General features: G+C 42.0%; 1 protein-coding gene across 1 annotated transcript in view; it reads left to right on the forward strand.

The window, feature by feature from the left end:
• LOC135545412 (vascular endothelial growth factor receptor 3-like) overlaps positions 1-18,855 on the forward strand; it is a 272,156-nt gene that overhangs the window by 103,736 nt on the left and 149,565 nt on the right. The window contains exon 2 of the mRNA XM_064973018.1: positions 17,444-17,540. Coding sequence (XP_064829090.1) covers positions 17,444-17,540 — 97 coding nt within the window. The remainder of the gene's footprint in view (positions 1-17,443; positions 17,541-18,855) is intronic.

The raw sequence follows: 18,855 nt of genomic DNA on the forward strand, positions 1-18,855 counted from the left end.
GGGACAGTAGTTTAAATGCTGGGTAAGTCCTGATAGAGATGGGACAGGGACAGTAGTTTAAATGCTGGGTAAGTCCTGAGAGAGATGGGACAGGGACAGTAGTTTAAATGCTGGGTAAGTCCTGATAGAGATGGGACAGTAGATTAAATGCTGGGTAAGTCCTGAGAGATGTGACAGTAGTTTAAATGCTGGGTAAGTCCTCAGAGAGATGGGACAGGGACAGTAGTTTAAATGCTGGGTAAGTCCTCAGAGAGATGGGACAGGGACAGTAGTTTAAATGCTGGGTAAGTCCTGAGAGAGATGGGACAGGGACAGTAGTTTAAATGCTGGGTAAGTCCTGAGAGAGATGGGACAGTAGTTTAAATGCTGGGTAAGTCCTCAGAGAGATGGGACAGGGACAGTAGTTTAAATGCTGGGTAAGTCCTCAGAGAGATGGGACAGGGACAGTAGTTTACATGCTGGGTAAGTCCTCAGAGAGATGGGACAGGGACAGTAGTTTAAATGCTGGGTAAGTCCTCAGAGAGATGGGACAGGGACAGTAGTTTAAATGCTGGGTAAGTCCTGATAGAGATGGGACAGGGACAGTAGTTTAAATGCTGGGTATGTCCTGAGAGAGATGGGACAGGGACAGTAGTTTAAATGCTGGGTAAGTCCTGAGAGATGTGACAGTAGTTTAAATGCTGGGTAAGTCCTCAGAGAGATGGGACAGGGACAGTAGTTTAAATGCTGGGTAAGTCCTGAGAGAGATGGGACAGGGACAGTAGTTTAAATGCTGGGTAAGTCCTGAGAGAGATGGGACAGGGACAGTAGTTTAAATGCTGGGTAAGTCCTGAGAGAGATGGGACAGGGAGGGTAGTTTAAATGCTGGGTAAGTCCTCAGAGAGATGGGACAGGGACAGTAGTTTAAATGCTGGGTAAGTCCTGATAGAGATGGGACAGGGACAGTAGTTTAAATGCTGGGTAAGTCCTGAGAGAGATGGGACAGGGACAGTAGTTTAAATGCTGGGTAAGTCCTGATAGAGATGGGACAGGGACAGTAGTTTAAATGCTGGGTAAGTCCTGAGAGATGTGACAGTAGTTTAAATGCTGGGTAAGTCCTCAGAGAGATGGGACAGGGACAGTAGTTTAAATGCTGGGTAAGTCCTCAGAGAGATGGGACAGGGACAGTAGTTTAAATGCTGGGTAAGTCCTCAGAGAGATGGGACAGGGACAGTAGTTTAAATGCTGGGTAAGCCCTCAGAGAGATGGGACAGGGACAGTAGTTTAAATGCTGGGTAAGTCCTCAGAGAGATGAAACAGGGACAGTAGTTTAAATGCTGGGTAAGTCCTCAGAGAGATGGGACAGGGACAGTAGTTTAAATGCTGGGTAAGTCCTCAGAGAGATGGGACAGGGACAGTAGTTTAAATGCTGGGTAAGTCCTCAGAGAGATGGGACAGGGACAGTAGTTTAAATGCTGGGTAAGCCCTCAGAAAGATGGGACAGGGACAGTAGTTTAAATGCTGGGTAAGTCCTCAGAGAGATGGGACAGGGACAGTAGTTTAAATGCTGGGTAAGTCCTCAGAGAGATGGGACAGGGACAGTAGTTTAAATGCTGGGTAAGTCCTCAGAGAGATGGGACAGGGACAGTAGTTTAAATGCTGGGTAAGTCCTCAGAGAGATGGGACAGGGACAGTAGTTTAAATGCTGGGTAAGTCCTCAGAGAGATGGGACAGGGACAGTAGTTTAAATGCTGGGTAAGTCCTCAGAGAGATGGGACAGGGACAGTAGTTTAAATGCTGGGTAAGCCCTCAGAAAGATGGGACAGGGACAGTAGTTTAAATGCTGGGTAAGTCCTCAGAGAGATGGGACAGGGACAGTAGTTTAAATGCTGGGTAAGTCCTCAGAGAGATGGGACAGGGACAGTAGTTTAAATGCTGGGTAAGTCCTCAGAGAGATGGGACAGGGACAGTAGTTTAAATGCTGGGTAAGTCCTCAGAGAGATGGGACAGGGACAGTAGTTTAAATGCTGGGTAAGTCCTCAGAGAGATGGGACAGGGACAGTAGTTTAAATGCTGGGTAAGTCCTCAGAGAGATGGGACAGGGAGTGTAAAATTGTACAAAGTGCTGTTTCAATTTAGTATGTAGCGGTAGAACAACAATGTGAAGTCCTTGAACTCTGGGAAGGAAAGAGGCAACTTCCAGATCTTTCCTGTCGGTGGTCATTGTTAGCAGTGTTTACTATCGACACACAGGAACACAGTAGTGTTGATCATGTTGAAGGAGACCTGTAGCTGAAGGAGACCTGTAATCTGCTCTCTCTCTCTCTCTCTGTCTCTCTGACTCTCTCTTTCTCTGTGTCTGTCTGTCTGTCTATCTGTCTGTCTATCTATCTGTCTGTCTGTCTGTCTGTCTGTCTGTCTGTCTGTCTGTCTGTCTGTCTGTATGTCTGTCTGTCTGTCTGTCTGTCTGTCTGTCTGTCTGTCTGTCTGTCTCTCTTTCTTTCATCTGCTCTCTCTCAATTCAATTCAATTCAATTCAAGGGCTTTATTGGCATGGGTAACATGTGTTAACATTGCCAAAGCAAGTAAGGTAGATAATATATAAAGTGAAATAAACAATAAAAATTAACAGTAGACATCACACATACAGAAGTTTCAAAACAATAAAGACATTACAAATGTCATATTATATATATATATATATACAGTGTTTTTACAATGTACAAATGGTAAAGGACACAAGATAAAATAAATAAGCATAGATATGGGTTGTATTTACAATGGTGCGTGTTCTTCACTGGTTGCCCTTTTCTCGTGGCAGGTCACAAATCTTGCTGCTGTGATGGCACACTGTGGAATTTCACCCAGTAGATATGGGAGTTTTCCAAAATTGGATTTGTTTTCGAATTCTTTGTGGATCTGTGTAATCTGAGGGAAATATGTCTCTCTAATATGGTCATACATTGGGCAGGAGGTTAGGAAGTGCAGCTCAGTTTCCACCTCATTTTGTGGGCAGTGAGCACATAGCCTGTCTTCTCTTGAGGGCCATGTCTGCCTACGGCGGCCTTTCTCAATAGCAAGGCTATGCTCGCTGAGTCTGTACATAGTCAAAGCTTTCCTTAATTTTGGGTCAGTCACAGTGGTCAGGTATTCTGCTGCTGTGTACTCTCTGTGTAGGGCCAAATAGCATTCTATAGCATTCTAGTTTGCTCTTTCCAATGTGTCAAGTAATTATCTTTTTGTTTTCTCATGATTTGTCGGTCTCTCTCTCTCTGTCTCTCTGTCTCTCTCTCTCATCTGCTCTTTCTCTCTCTTTCTCTTGCTTTATTGGCATTGGAAAAATATGTTTACATTTTTTTTTTTACAATACAGGTTGTATTTACAATGTTTGTTCTCCACTGGCTGTCCTTTTGTCATGGCAACGGGCCACAAATCTTGCTCCTGTGATGATACACTGCTGGTTTTCCACCTAACAGTTCTGGGACTTTATCGATGTATGATTATTTTATAATTCTTTATGGGTCTGTGTAATCTGAGGGTACTGAGTAAAGGGTCTGAATGTGATATTTACGGGGGGGGGGGGATTTAAAGTTGCAACATTTTCTAAAAACCCGTTTTTGCTTTGTCATTATGAGGTGTCGTGATGTCATTATGAGGTATCGTGATGTCATTATGAGGTGTCGTGATGTCATTATGAGGTGTCGTGATGTCATTATGAGGTGTTGTGATGTCATTATGAGGTGTCGTGATGTCATTATGAGGTGTCGTGATGTCATTATGAGGTGTCGTGATGTCATTATGAGGTGTTGTGATGTCATTATGAGATATTGTGTTTAGACTGATGTGTGAAAAAACGATTTAATCAATTTTAGAACAAGGCTGTAACGTAACAAAATGTGGACAAAGTCAAGGGATCTGAATACTTTCCAAATGCACTGTAGATGTTGAAGAGGGTGGGGCTAAAGCTGCATCCCTGTCTCATCCCACAACCCTGAGGAAAGACATCTGTGTGTTTTATTGCCTATTTTAACTGCACACTTGTTTGTGTACATACATTTTATAATGTCGTATGTCCCCCCCCCCCCCCAACACTGCTTTCCATCAGTTTGTATAGCAGACCCTCATTCCAAATTGAGTCAAAAGCTTTTTTTGAAGTAATAGCGTGAGAATATTGTTTTGTTTTGCTTGTTTGTCAATAAGGGTATGCATGGTGTATACGTGGTCTGTCATATGGTATTTTGAGGTAAGAGGCCAATTTCACATTTCCTCTGGACATTGTTTTCACTGAGGAAATGTCTTTCTCTCTCACGTGTTGGCCTTCTTCACCCTTCTCTGGATGGGGGTCCCACTGTTAGGCCTGTAAACCCCAGCCAGGCCTGTGTCAACACCCTGGGTTGGCCCTCTATCTCTGTGTGTAAACCCTGTGTTTATCTAGAGGTCCCAGGTTTCACACAGAGACCCCCAGGGCAGCCCTGGACAATACAAGGCATGGTGATTGACCCCTCAGGGCCTGGTCTGAATCACACCACCAGGAGCCCTGGACAATACAAGGCATGGTGATTGACCCCTCAGGGCCTGGTCTGAATCACACCACCAGGAGCCCTGGACAATACAAGGCATGGTGATTGACCCCTCAGGGCCTGGTCTGAATCACACCACCAGGAGCCCTGGACAATACAAGGCATGGTGATTGACCCCTCAGGACCTGGTCTGAATCACACCACCAGGAGCCCTGGACAATACACAAGCAGCGCACACCACACCTAAGACAATATCTAGTAAAACTCTGAGGCTGTCTTTGAAAAGAGTGGCCACCCATCCGTAGTGCCGGTGTGAGGCAGGAATCTATAGAGGGTCGTTGTGAGGCAGGAATCTATAGAGGGCCAGTGTGAGGCAGGAATCTATAGAGGGGTGGTGTGAGGCAGGAATCTATAGAGGGGTGGTGTGAGGCAGGAATCTATAGAGGGCCAGTGTGAGGCAGGAATCTATAGAGGGCCAGTGTGAGGCAATAATCTATAGATGGCCTGTGTGAGGCAGGAATCTATAGAGGGCCAGTGTGAGGCAGGAATCTATAGATGGCCAGTGTGAGGCAGGAATCTATAGAGGGTCGTTGTGAGGCAGGAATCTATAGATGGCCATTGTGAGGCAGGAATCTATAGAGGGTCGTTGTGAGGCAGGAATCTATAGATGGCCAGTGTGAGGCAGGAATCTATAGAGGGCCAGTGTGAGGCAGGAATCTATAGAGGGCCGGTGTGAGGCAGGAATCTATAGAGGGCCAGTGTGAGGCAGGAATCTATAGAGGGCCAGTGTGAGGCAATAATCTATAGATGGCCTGTGTGAGGCAGGAATCTATAGAGGGTCGTTGTGAGGCAGGAATCTATAGATGGCCAGTGTGAGGCAGGAATCTATAGAGGGTCGTTGTGAGGCAGGAATCTATAGAGGGCCAGTGTGAGGCAGGAATCTATAGATGGCCAGTGTGAGGCAGGAATCTATAGAGGGTCGTTGTGAGGCAGGAATCTATAGATGGCCATTGTGAGGCAGGAATCTATAGAGGGTCGTTGTGAGGCAGGAATCTATAGATGGCCAGTGTGAGGCAGGAATCTATAGAGGGCCAGTGTGAGGCAGGAATCTATAGAGGGCCGGTGTGAGGCAGGAATCTATAGAGGGCCAGTGTGAGGCAGGAATCTATAGAGGGCCAGTGTGAGGCAATAATCTATAGATGGCCTGTGTGAGGCAGGAATCTATAGAGGGTCGTTGTGAGGCAGGAATCTATAGATGGCCAGTGTGAGGCAGGAATCTATAGAGGGCCAGTGTGAGGCAGGAATCTATAGAGGGCCGGTGTGAGGCAGGAATCTATAGAGGGCCAGTGTGAGGCAGGAATCTATAGAGGGCCAGTGTGAGGCAATAATCTATAGATGGCCTGTGTGAGGCAGGAATCTATAGAGGGTCGTTGTGAGGCAGGAATCTATAGATGGCCAGTGTGAGGCAGGAATCTATAGAGGGTCGTTGTGAGGCAGGAATCTATAGATGGCCAGTGAGAGGCAGGAATCTATAGAAGGGTGGTGTGAGGCAGGAATCTATAGAGGGGTGGTGTGAGGCAGGAATCTATAGAGGGACAGTGTGAGGCAGGAATCTATAGAGGGCCAGTGTGAGGCAGGAATCTATAGAGGGCCAGTGTGAGGCAGGAATCTATAGAGGGTCGTTGTGAGGCAGGAATCTATAGATGGCCAGTGTGAGGCAGGAATCTATAGAGGGTCGTTGTGAGGCAGGAATCTATAGATGGCCAGTGAGAGGCAGGAATCTATAGAAGGGTGGTGTGAGGCAGGAATCTATAGAGGGGTGGTGTGAGGCAGGAATCTATAGAGGGACAGTGTGAGGCAGGAATCTATAGAGGGCCAGTGTGAGGCAGGAATCTATAGAGGGCCAGTGTGAGGCAGGAATCTATAGAGGGTTGGTGTGAGGCAGGAATCTATAGAGGGCCCGTGTGAGGCAGGAATCTATAGCGGGAATCTATAGGGACCCCTATAGGCTGTCCTTGTTCATAGTTAGACCAACAGGCGTACACACCACGCCTAAGATATCTACGGAAAATACTGAGACTCAGAGCCTGTCCTTGAAAGGGCCGGAACATAGTAATAAAATAATTGTAGGGCCTCCCGAGTGGCGCAGAGATCTAAGGCACTGGATCTCAGTGCTTGAGGCGTCACTACAGCCCCGGGTTCGATCCCAGCCTGTGTCACAGCCAATCGTGACCGGGACACCCATGAGGCGGCGCATAATTGGCCCAGCACTGTCTGGGTTAGGGGAGGGTTTGGCCGGCCGGGATTTCCTTGTCCCATTGCGCTCTAGCGACTCCTTGTGGTGGGCCGGGTGCCTGAAAGCTGACTTCTGTTGCCAGTTGGATGGTGTGTCCTCTGACACATTTCCTCTGGTGCGGCTGGCTTCCGGGTTAAGCGGGCAGTGTGTCAAGAAGCAGTGCCGCTTGGCAGGGTTGTATTTCGAAGAACACATGGCTCTCGACCTTTGCCTCTCCCGAGTACGTAGGGGAGTTGCAGCGATGGAACAAGACTGTAACTACCAATTGGAGAGAAAAAAGGAGAGAAAATAGAAGACTGCAAAATAACAGCAAGAAGCCCAAACATATATAATGTTGAACTAAAACATAATAATGTATATAGCCAGTTGATAGAACATCAGTAGTGTTTGACCAGAGGGAGTACTATAATCAATGTGTTGATAGAACATCAGTAGTGTTTGACCAGAGCTAGTACTATAATCAATGTGTTGATAGAACATCAGCAGTGTTTGACCAGAGCTAGTACTATAATCAATGTGTTGATAGAACATCAGTAGTGTTTGACCAGAGCTAGTACTATAATCAATGTGTTGATAGAACATCAGCAGTGTTTGACCAGAGCTAGTACTATAATCAATGTGTTGATAGAACATCAGCAGTGTTTGACCAGAGCTAGTACTATAATCAATGTGTTGATAGAACATCAGAAGTGTTTGACCAGACCTAGTACTATAATCAATGTGTTGATAGAAGGTCAGTAGTGTTTGACCAGAGCTAGTACTATAATCAATGTGTTGATAGAACATCAGTAGTGTTTGACCAGAGCTAGTACTATAATCAATGTGTTGATCGAACATCAGTAGTGTTTGACCAGAGCTAGTACTATAATCAATGTGTTGATAGAACATCAGTAGTGTTTGACCAGAGCTAGTACTATAATCAATGTGTTGATAGAACATCAGTAGTGTTTGACCAGAGCTAGTACTATAATGTTGATAGTAAGTAAAACTAAATGCATTCTTGCAGGATGAGTGAAGGATGCTTTGTTGCGATATAGGAAGCCGATTCTAGATTTAATTTTGGATTGGAGATGCTTAATGTGAGTCCGGAAGGAGAGTTTACAGTCTAACCAGATACCCAGGTATTTGTAGTTGTCCACATATTCTAAGTCAGAGCCGTCCAGTGTAATCTATAGGAGCAAGATAAATAAATAAATACAGTATGGGGATGAGGTAGATAGATGGGCTATTTACAGATGAGCTACAGTATGTACAGGTGCAGTGATCTGTGAGCTGCTCTGACAGCTGGTGGCTAAAGCTAATGAGGGAGATATGAGACTCCAGCTTCAGTGATTTTTGCAGTTCGTTCCAGTCATTGGGGCGGCAGGGTAGCCTAGTGGTTAGAGCGTTGGACTAGTAACCGAAAGGTTGCAAGTTCGAATCCCCAAGCTGACGAGGTACAAATCTGTCATTCTGCCCCTGAACAGGCAGTTAACCCACTGTTCCTAGGCCGTCATTGAAAATAAGAATTTGTTCTTAACTGACTTGCCTAGTAAAATAAAGGTAATATTAAAAAAAAAAAGCAGAGAACTGGAAGGAATTCCAAAGGAGGAATTGGCTTTGGCGGTGACGAGTGGGTGCTGCTATGGTGACCAGTGAGCTGTGATAAGGCGTGGCTTTACCTAGCAGAGACTTATAGATGACCTGGAGCCAGTGGGTTCAGCGACGAGTATAAAGCGAGAGCCAACCAACGAGAGCGTACAGGTCGCAGTGGTGGGTTAGTGTATGGGCCATTGGTGAAAAAATGGATGGCACTGTGATAAACTGCATCCAGTTTGTTGAGTAGAGTGTTGGGGGCTATTTTATAGATGACATCGCCGAAGTCGAGGATTGGTAGGATGGTCAGTTTTACGAGGATATGTTTGACAGGATGAGTGATGGATGCTTTGTTCCGGAAGGAGAGTTTACAGTCTAACCAGATACCTTGGTATTTGTAGTTGTCTGAGCCGTCCAGTGTAGTGATGCTAGACGGGCGGGCAGGTGCGGGCAGTGATCGATTGAATAGCATGCATTTAGTTTTACTTGCGTTTAAGAGCAGTTGGAGGCCACGGAAGGAGAGTTCCATGGCATTGAAGGTCGTCTGGAGGTTAGTTAACACAGTGTCCAAAGAGAGGCCAGAAGTATACATAATGGTGTCATCTGCGTAGAGGTGGATCAGATAATCACCAGCAGCAAGAACGACATCATTGATGTATACAGAGAAGAGAGTCGGCCCCGAGAATTTAACCCTGTGGCACCCCCATAGAGATGGCCAGAGGTCCGGACAACAAGCCCTCCGATTTGACACACTAAGCTCTATCAGATAAGTAGTTGGTAAACCAGGCGAGGCAATCATTTCAGAAACCAAGGCTGTCGAGTCTGCCAATAAAAATGTTGTGATTGGCAGAGTCAAAAGCCTTGGCCAGGTCGATGAATACAGCTGCACAGTAATGTCTCTTATCAATGGCGGTTATGATATCATTTAGGACCTTGAGCATGGCTGAGGTGCACCCATGATCAGCTCTGAAACCAGATTGTATGGAGGAGAAGGTACAGTGGGATTCGAAATAGTCGGTTATCTGTTTGTTATCTTGGCTTTCGAAGACCTTAGAAAGACAGGGTAGGATACATATAGGGTTGTAGCAGTTTGGGTCTAGAGTGTCACCCCCTTTGAAGATGGGGATGACCGCGGCAGCTTTCCTATCTTTGGGAATCTCAGACGATACGGAAGAGAGGTTGAACAGGCTGGTAATAGGGGTTGCAAAACTTTTGGCAGATTATTTTAGAAATAGAGGATCCAGATTGTCTATCCCGGTTGATTTGTAGTGGTCCAGATTTTGCAGCTCTTTCAGAACATCAGCAATCTGGATTTGGGTGAAGGAGAAAAGGTGGGTGCTTGGGAGGGTTGCATTGGAGGGTGCCGGGCAGTTGAACGGGGTAGGGGTAGCCAGGTGGAAAGCATGGCCAGCCGTAGATAAATGCTTATTGAAATTCTCAATGTACACGGCTGTGACTATAACCGAAGAGAGTTATCTTGGGAGGTAATACGGTCGGCATTTGATTGTGAGGTATTCTAGTGAACAAAAGGACTTTGAGAGCCTGTACATTATCACAATCACACCATGAGTAGTTAATCATGAAACATACACCACCGCCTTTCTACTTCCCGGAGAGTTCTTTATTCCCGTCTGCATGATGTACTGAGAACCCAGCTGAATGTCTGGACGATGACAATATATCTGAAGAGAGCCTTGATCTTGTGAAACAGAGTATGTTGCCGTCCCTGATGTCTCTCTGGAAGGAGATCCTCGCCCTGAGCTCATCTACTTTATTGTCCAGAGACTGAACATTAGTTATTTCCGGCTGTATGTAATAACACAAAAAAAACATTCTCGTCTAATAGTGTAAAAAAACAAAAATCAATGTTGCTTAGGAGCTAGAAACAGAGCTGCCATGTCTGTCAGCATCATTTCAGTTGAATGTATTCATTTGTACAACTGACTTGGTTTCCCCCTTTCCCTACTTATGGCCTACTCCATGCTAATAGGAGTACAGGCAGAGCTGCCACTGAGATAAACTCTAACTAACCCTAATCAACTCACACTCTGGAGCTGAGCATAAACTATTTACATCACATGTCTCTATTGTTGCTCCGTGGGCAGCAGGATGTGAGGAATGTGGTTGTGTCTGTACAATGTCCTGGCCGTCCAGAAAACAACTGGATTGCGATTATCATCAAGTCCATAAGTGATGTTTGTGAAATCATCCGAGTGCTCCTCTCTTAGCGCACGAAAGAATGAATGTGGTTTGGTCTTCTCTATCTCTTATGTCACAGCCCCTCTAGAACGTGTCAGAGTCTTTGTAAATCTCTCCACGTTTCTAAATACCTCTATTGTGAAGGAGGACAATGACTAAAATAAGTAGCTAGGGCTTTTTGTCATTTTCTGAAAATTGGTGGAGGCCTAATAGCATTTCCCATGGGAAAATGACCCTCAAACAGTGTGTCTGAAATTACCCCCCTCAGTGGTATGGAACAACCTCACATTGTAGATTGAATAGTACTGCAACATTTTGCCTGAGAGACCAATGTGAGAAATGTCCATCATAAGAGAACTATGCTGCTGGGCTCACCTTCTAGCCTGCAGCCATAAGAGTCAATCACAGCTGTCCTGCTGGGCACACCTTCTAGCCTGCAGCCATAAGAGTCAATCACAGCTGTCCTGCTGGGCGGAGGCTTCTGGGAAACACAGCTCTTATGATCAACGTTTTTCACTTTGGTCTCAGGCAAAACTGTGAGGGAGCTACAAACCACTGGAATAGCCTGGAGGAGTGATATGTAGAATGAGGGGAGAGAAGGCTGAGGTCATTTCAGAAACACCAAGAGGGAGCTACAAACCACTGGGATATTTGTATGAAACCTCAGAGGTTAAATAATAAGCTGATTTGTTTATTTGTATAAACAGAACTGGAACACACCATCCTATAAAACTACTGTCTATACGCACCATCCTGTATAACTACTGTCTATACACACCATCCTATATAACTACTGTCTATACTGTCTATACACACCACCCTATATAACTACTGTCTATACACACCATCCTGTATAACTACTGTCTATACACACCATCCTATATAACTGTTGTCTACACTGTCTATACACACCATCCTATATAACCACTATCTATACACACCACTCTATATAACTACTGTCTATACTGTCTATACACACCATCCTATATAACTACTGTCTATACTGTCTATACTGTCTATACACACCATCCTATATAACTACTGTCTATATACACCATCCTATATAACTGTTGTCTACACTGTCTATACACACCATCCTATATAACCACTATCTATACACACCACTCTATATAACTACTGTCTATACACACCATCCTATATAACTACTGTCTATACTGTCTATACTGTCTATACACACCATCCTATATAACTACTGTCTATACACACCATCCTCTATAACTACTGTCTATACTGTCCATACACACCATAATCTATAACTACTGTCTATACTGTCTATACACACCATCCTATTTAACTACTGTCTATAAACACCATCCTATATAACTACTGTCTATACACACCATCCTGTATAACTACTGTCTATACACACCATCCTATATAACTACTGTCTATACACACCATCCTATATAACAACTGTCCATACACACCATGCTATATAACTACTGTCTATACTGTCTATACACACCATCCTATTTAACTAATGTCTATAAACACCATCCTATATAACTACTGTCTATACACATCATCCTATATAACTACTGTCTATACACACCATCCTAGATAACTACTGTCTATATACACTATCCTATATAACTACTGTCTATACTGTCTATACACAAAAATCCTATATAACTACTGTCTATACTGTCTATACACACCATCCTATTATAACTACTGTCTATACACACCATCCTATATAACTACTGTCTATACACACCATTCTATATAACTACTGTCTATACTGTCTATGCACACCATCCTATTATAACTACTGTCTATACACACCATCCTATATAACTACTGTCTATACACACCATCCTATTATAACTACTGTCTATACACACCATCCTATATAACTACTGTCTATACACACCATTCTATATACCTACTGTCTATACTGTCTATACACACCATCCTATTATAACTACTGTCTATACACACCATCCTATATAACTACTGTCTATACACACCATCCTATATAACTACTGTCTATACACACAATTCTATATAACTACTGTCTATACACACCATTCTATATAACTACTGTCTATACACACCATCCTATATAACTACTGTCTATACACACCATTCTATATAACTACTGTCTATACTGTCTATGCACACCATCCTATTATAACTACTGTCTATACACACCATCCTATATAACTACTGTCTATACTGTCTATACACACAATCCTATATATATAACTACTGTCAATACTGTCTATACACACCATCCTATTATAACTACTGTCTTTACACACCATCCTATATAACTACTGTCTATACACACCATCCTATATAACTACTGTCTATACTGTCTATACACACCATCCTATTTAACTAATGTCTATAAACACCATCCTATATAACTACTGTCTATACACATCATCCTATATAACTACTGTCTATACACACCATCCTAGATAACTACTGTCTATATACACTATCCTATATAACTACTGTCTATACTGTCTATACACAAAAATCCTATATAACTACTGTCTATACTGTCTATACACACCATCCTATTATAACTACTGTCTATACACACCATCCTATATAACTACTGTCTATACACACCATTCTATATAACTACTGTCTATACTGTCTATGCACACCATCCTATTATAACTACTGTCTATACACACCATCCTATATAACTACTGTCTATACACACCATCCTATTATAACTACTGTCTATACACACCATCCTATATAACTACTGTCTATACACACCATTCTATATACCTACTGTCTATACTGTCTATACACACCATCCTATTATAACTACTGTCTATACACACCATCCTATATAACTACTGTCTATACACACCATCCTATATAACTACTGTCTATACACACAATTCTATATAACTACTGTCTATACACACCATTCTATATAACTACTGTCTATACACACCATCCTATATAACTACTGTCTATACACACCATTCTATATAACTACTGTCTATACTGTCTATGCACACCATCCTATTATAACTACTGTCTATACACACCATCCTATATAACTACTGTCTATACTGTCTATACACACAATCCTATATATATAACTACTGTCAATACTGTCTATACACACCATCCTATTATAACTACTGTCTTTACACACCATCCTATATAACTACTGTCTATACACACCATCCTATATAACTACTGTCTATACACACAATTCTATATAACTACTGTCTATACACACCATTCTATATAACTACTGTCTATACACACCATCCTATATAACTACTGTCTATACACACCATTCTATATAACTACTGTCTATACTGTCTATGCACACCATCCTATATAACTACTGTCTATACACACCATCCTATATAACTACTGTCTATACACACAATTCTATATAACTACTGTCTATACACACCATCCTATATAACTACTGTCTATACACACCATCCTATATAACTACTGTCTATACACACCATCCTATACAACCACTGTCTATACACACCATCCTATTATAACTACTGTCTATACACACCATCCTCTATAACTACTGTCTATACTGTCTATACACACCACCCTATTTTACTACTGTCTATACACACCATCCTATATAACTACTGTCTATACTGTCTATACACACCATCCTATATAACTACTGTCTATACACACCATCCTCTATAACTTCTGTCTATACACACCATCCTATATTACTACTGTCTATACACACCATCCTATATAACTACTGTCTATACACACCATCCTATATAACTACTGTCTATACACACCATCCTATATAACTAATGTCTATACACACCTTTCTATATAACTACTGTCTATACACATCATCTACTGTCTATACACACCATCCTATATAACTACTGTCTACACACACCATCCTATATAACTAATGTCTATACACACCATCCTATATAACTACTGTCTATACACACCATCCTATATAACTACTGTCTATACACACCATCCTATATAACTACTGTCTATACACACCATCCTATATAACTAATGTCTATACACACCTTTCTATATAACTACTGTCTATACACATCATCTACTGTCTATACACACCATCCTATATAACTACTGTCTATACACACCACCCTATATAACTACTGTCTATACACACCATCCTATATAACTAATGTCTATACTGTCTATACACACCATTTACACTACATTTACATTTAAGTCATTTAGCAGACGCTCTTATCCAGAGGGACTTACAAATTGGACCATTCTATATAACTACTGTCTATACACCATCCTATATAACTACTGTCTATACTGTCTATACTGTCTATACACACCATCCTATATAAGTACTGCCTATACTGTCTATACACACCATCCTGTATAACTACTGTCTATACTGTCTGTACACACCATCCTATATAACTACTGTCTATGCCCAACATCCTATATAACTACTGTCTATGCCCAACATCCTATATAACTACTGTCTGTACACACCATCCTATATAACTACTGTCTATACACACCATCCTATATAACTACTGTCTATACACACCATCCTATATAACTACTGTCTGTACACACCATCCTATATAACTACTGTCTATACACACCATCCTATATAACTACTGTCTATACACACCATCCTATTATAACTAATGTCTATACACACTATCCTATATAACTACTGTCTATACTGTCTATACACACCATCCTATATAACTACTGTCTATACACACCATCCTATATAACTACTGTCTATACACACCATCCTATATAACTACTGTCTATACACACCATCCTATATAACTACTGTCTATACACACCATCCTATATAACTAATGTCTATACACACCTTTCTATATAACTACTGTCTATACACATCATCTACTGTCTATACACACCATCCTATATAACTACTGTCTATACACACCATCCTATATAACTACTGTCTACACACACCATCCTATATAACTACTGTCTATACACACCATCCTATATAACTACAGTCTACACACACCATGCTATATAACTACTGTCTATACACACCATTCTATATAACTACTGTCTATACACACCATCCTCTATAACTACTGTCTATACTGTCTATACACACCATCCTATATAACTACTGTCTATACACACCATCCTAGATAACTACTGTCTATACACACCATCCTATACAACCACTGTCTATACACACCATCCTATTATAACTACTGTCTATACACACCATCCTATATAACTACTGTCTATACACACCATCCTCTATATCTACTGTCTATACACACCATCCTATATAACTACTGTCTATACACACCATCCTATATAACTACTGTCCATACCCACCATCCTATATAACTACTGCCTATTCACACCATCCTATATAATTACTGTCCATACACACCATTACATTTACATTTAAGTCATTTAGCAGACGCTCTTATCCAGAGCGACTTACACCATCCTATATAACTACTGTCTATACTCTCTATACACACCATCCTATATAACTACTGTCTATACAAATCCTCCTATATAACCTCTGTCTGTACACACCATCCTATATAACTACTGTCTATACTGTCTATACACACCATTCTGTATAACTACTGCCTATACACACCATCCTATATAACTACTGTCTATACACACCATCCAATATTACTACTGTCTATACTGTCTGTACACACCATCCTATATAACTACTGTCTATGCCCAACATCCTATATAACTACTGTCTATACACACCATCCTATATAACTACTGTCTATACACACCATCCTATTATAACTAATGTCTATACACACTATCCTATATAACTACTGTCTATACTGTCTATACACACCATCCTATATAACTACTGTCTATACACACCATCCTATATAACTACTGTCTATACACACCATCCTATATAACTACTGTCTATACACACCATCCTATATAACTAATGTCTATACACACCTTTCTATATAACTACTGTCTATACACATCATCTACTGTCTATACACACCATCCTATATAACTACTGTCTATACACACCATCCTATATAACTACTGTCTATACACACCATTCTATATAACTACTGTCTATACACACCATTCTATTTGTCATTATGGGGTGTTGTGATGTCATTATGGGGTGTTGTGATGTCATTACGGGGTATTGTGATGTCATTATGGGGTCATGTGTGTAGATTGGATTAAATAAAAAAACATCATCATCATTTTAGAATCAGTCTGTAATGTAAAATGGATTAAGGGAATGGGTCTGAATACCTTTGTAATGCCCTGTGTGTGTATCTCTATATCTCTATATTTCACTGCCCTGAGCTACGTGTAATAGAATGACATGATTTGGTTGGTGCATCCTGTTGGTTGGTCCTGATCAGCGTGACATTATGATCAGCGTGACATTATGATCAGCGTGACATTATGATCAGCGTGATATTATGATCAGCGTGACATTATGATCAGCGTGACATTATGATCAACGTGACATTATGATCAGCGTGACATTATGATCAGCGTGACATTATGATCAGCGTGACATTATGATGTGGTTGGTGCATCCTGTTGGTTGGTCCTGATCAGCGTGACATTATGATCAGCGTGACATTATGATCAGCGTGACATTATGATCAGCGTGACATTATGATCAGCGTGACATTATGATCAGCGTGACATTATGATCAGCGTGACATTATGATCAGCGTGACATTATGATCAGCGTGACATTATGATCAGCGTGACATTATGGGGGTTTGACAGTCTTTTGAAACCAATAAACACTAGTTTACCTTTGTGGGAATCTGCTTCTCATCAAATCAGTGTTTTGAGTGTCAGCGTCCAATCATATGCCTTTGTTTTGTTCATTCAGGGTTGGTGATTGGCTATTCTATGACTCCGCCCACCCTTGACAGCCCCAAAGAAGACCTTGTGATCCACGCAGATGAAACACTGACCATTACATGCAGGTAGAGTACTGTCTCTCTGACCATTACATGTTGGTAGAATACTGTCTCTCTGTCTCTCTGTCCATTACATGTAGGTAGAGTACTGTCTCTCTGTCTCTCTGTCCATTACATGTAGGTAGAGAACTGTCTCTCTGTCTCTCTGCCCATTACATGTAGGTAGAGAACTGTCTCTCTGTCAATTACATGTAGTTAGAGTACTGTCTCTCTGTCTCTGTCAATTACATGTCAGTAGAGTACTGTCCCTCTGTCCATTACATGTAGGTAGAGTACTGTCTCTCTGTCCCTCTGTCCATTACATGTAGGTAGAGTACTGTCTCTCTGTCTCTCTGTCTCTCTGTCCATTACATGTAGGTATAGTACTGTCTCTCTGTCAATTACATGTAGTTAGAGTACTGTCTCTCTGTCTCTGTCAATTACATGTCAGTAGAGTACTGTCCCTCTGTCCATTACATGTAGGTAGAGTACTGTCTCTCTGTCTCTCTGTCCATTACATGTAGGTAGAGAACTGTCTCTCTGTCTCTCTGCCCATTACATGTAAGTAGAGAACTGTCTCTGTCCATTGCATGTAGGTAGAGTACTGTCTCTCTGTCTCTCTGAGCATTACATGTAGGTAGAGTACTGTCTCTCTGTCTCTCTGTCTCTCTGTCCATTACATGTAGGTAGAGTACTGTCTCTCTGTCCATTACATGTAGGTAGAGTACTGTCTCTCTGTCTCTCTGTCCATTACATGTAGGTAGAGTACTGTCTCTCGGTCTCTCTGTCCATTACATGTAGGTAGAGTACTGTCTCTCTGTCTCTGTCCATTACATGCAGGTCGAGTACTGTCTCTCTGTGTCTCTGTCCATTACATGCAGGTAGAGTACTGTCTCTCTGTCCATTACATGTAGGTAGAGTACTGTCTCTCTGACCATTACATGTAGGTAGAGTACTGTCTCTCTGTCTCTCTGTCCATTACATGCAGGTCGAGTACTGTCTCTCTGTCTCTCTGTCCATTACATGTAGGTAGAGTACTGTCTCTCTGTCTCTCTGTCCATTACATGTAGGTAGAGTACTGTCTCTCTGTCCATTACATGCAGGTAGAGTACTGTCTCTCTGACCATTACATGTAGGTAGAGTACTGTCTCTCTGTCTCTCTGTCCATTACATGTAGGTAGAGTACTGTCTCTCTGTCTCTCTGTCCATTACATGTAGGTAGAGTACTGTCTCTCTGTCTCTCTGTCCATTACATGTAGGTAGAGTACTGTCTCTCTGTCCATTACATGTAGGTAGAGTACTGTCTCTCTGTCTCTCTGTCCATTACATGTAGGTAGAGTAC

The sequence above is a fragment of the Oncorhynchus masou genome, chromosome 9 (genome assembly GCF_036934945.1).
Source record: "Oncorhynchus masou masou isolate Uvic2021 chromosome 9, UVic_Omas_1.1, whole genome shotgun sequence".
Lineage (NCBI taxonomy): Eukaryota > Metazoa > Chordata > Actinopteri > Salmoniformes > Salmonidae > Oncorhynchus > Oncorhynchus masou.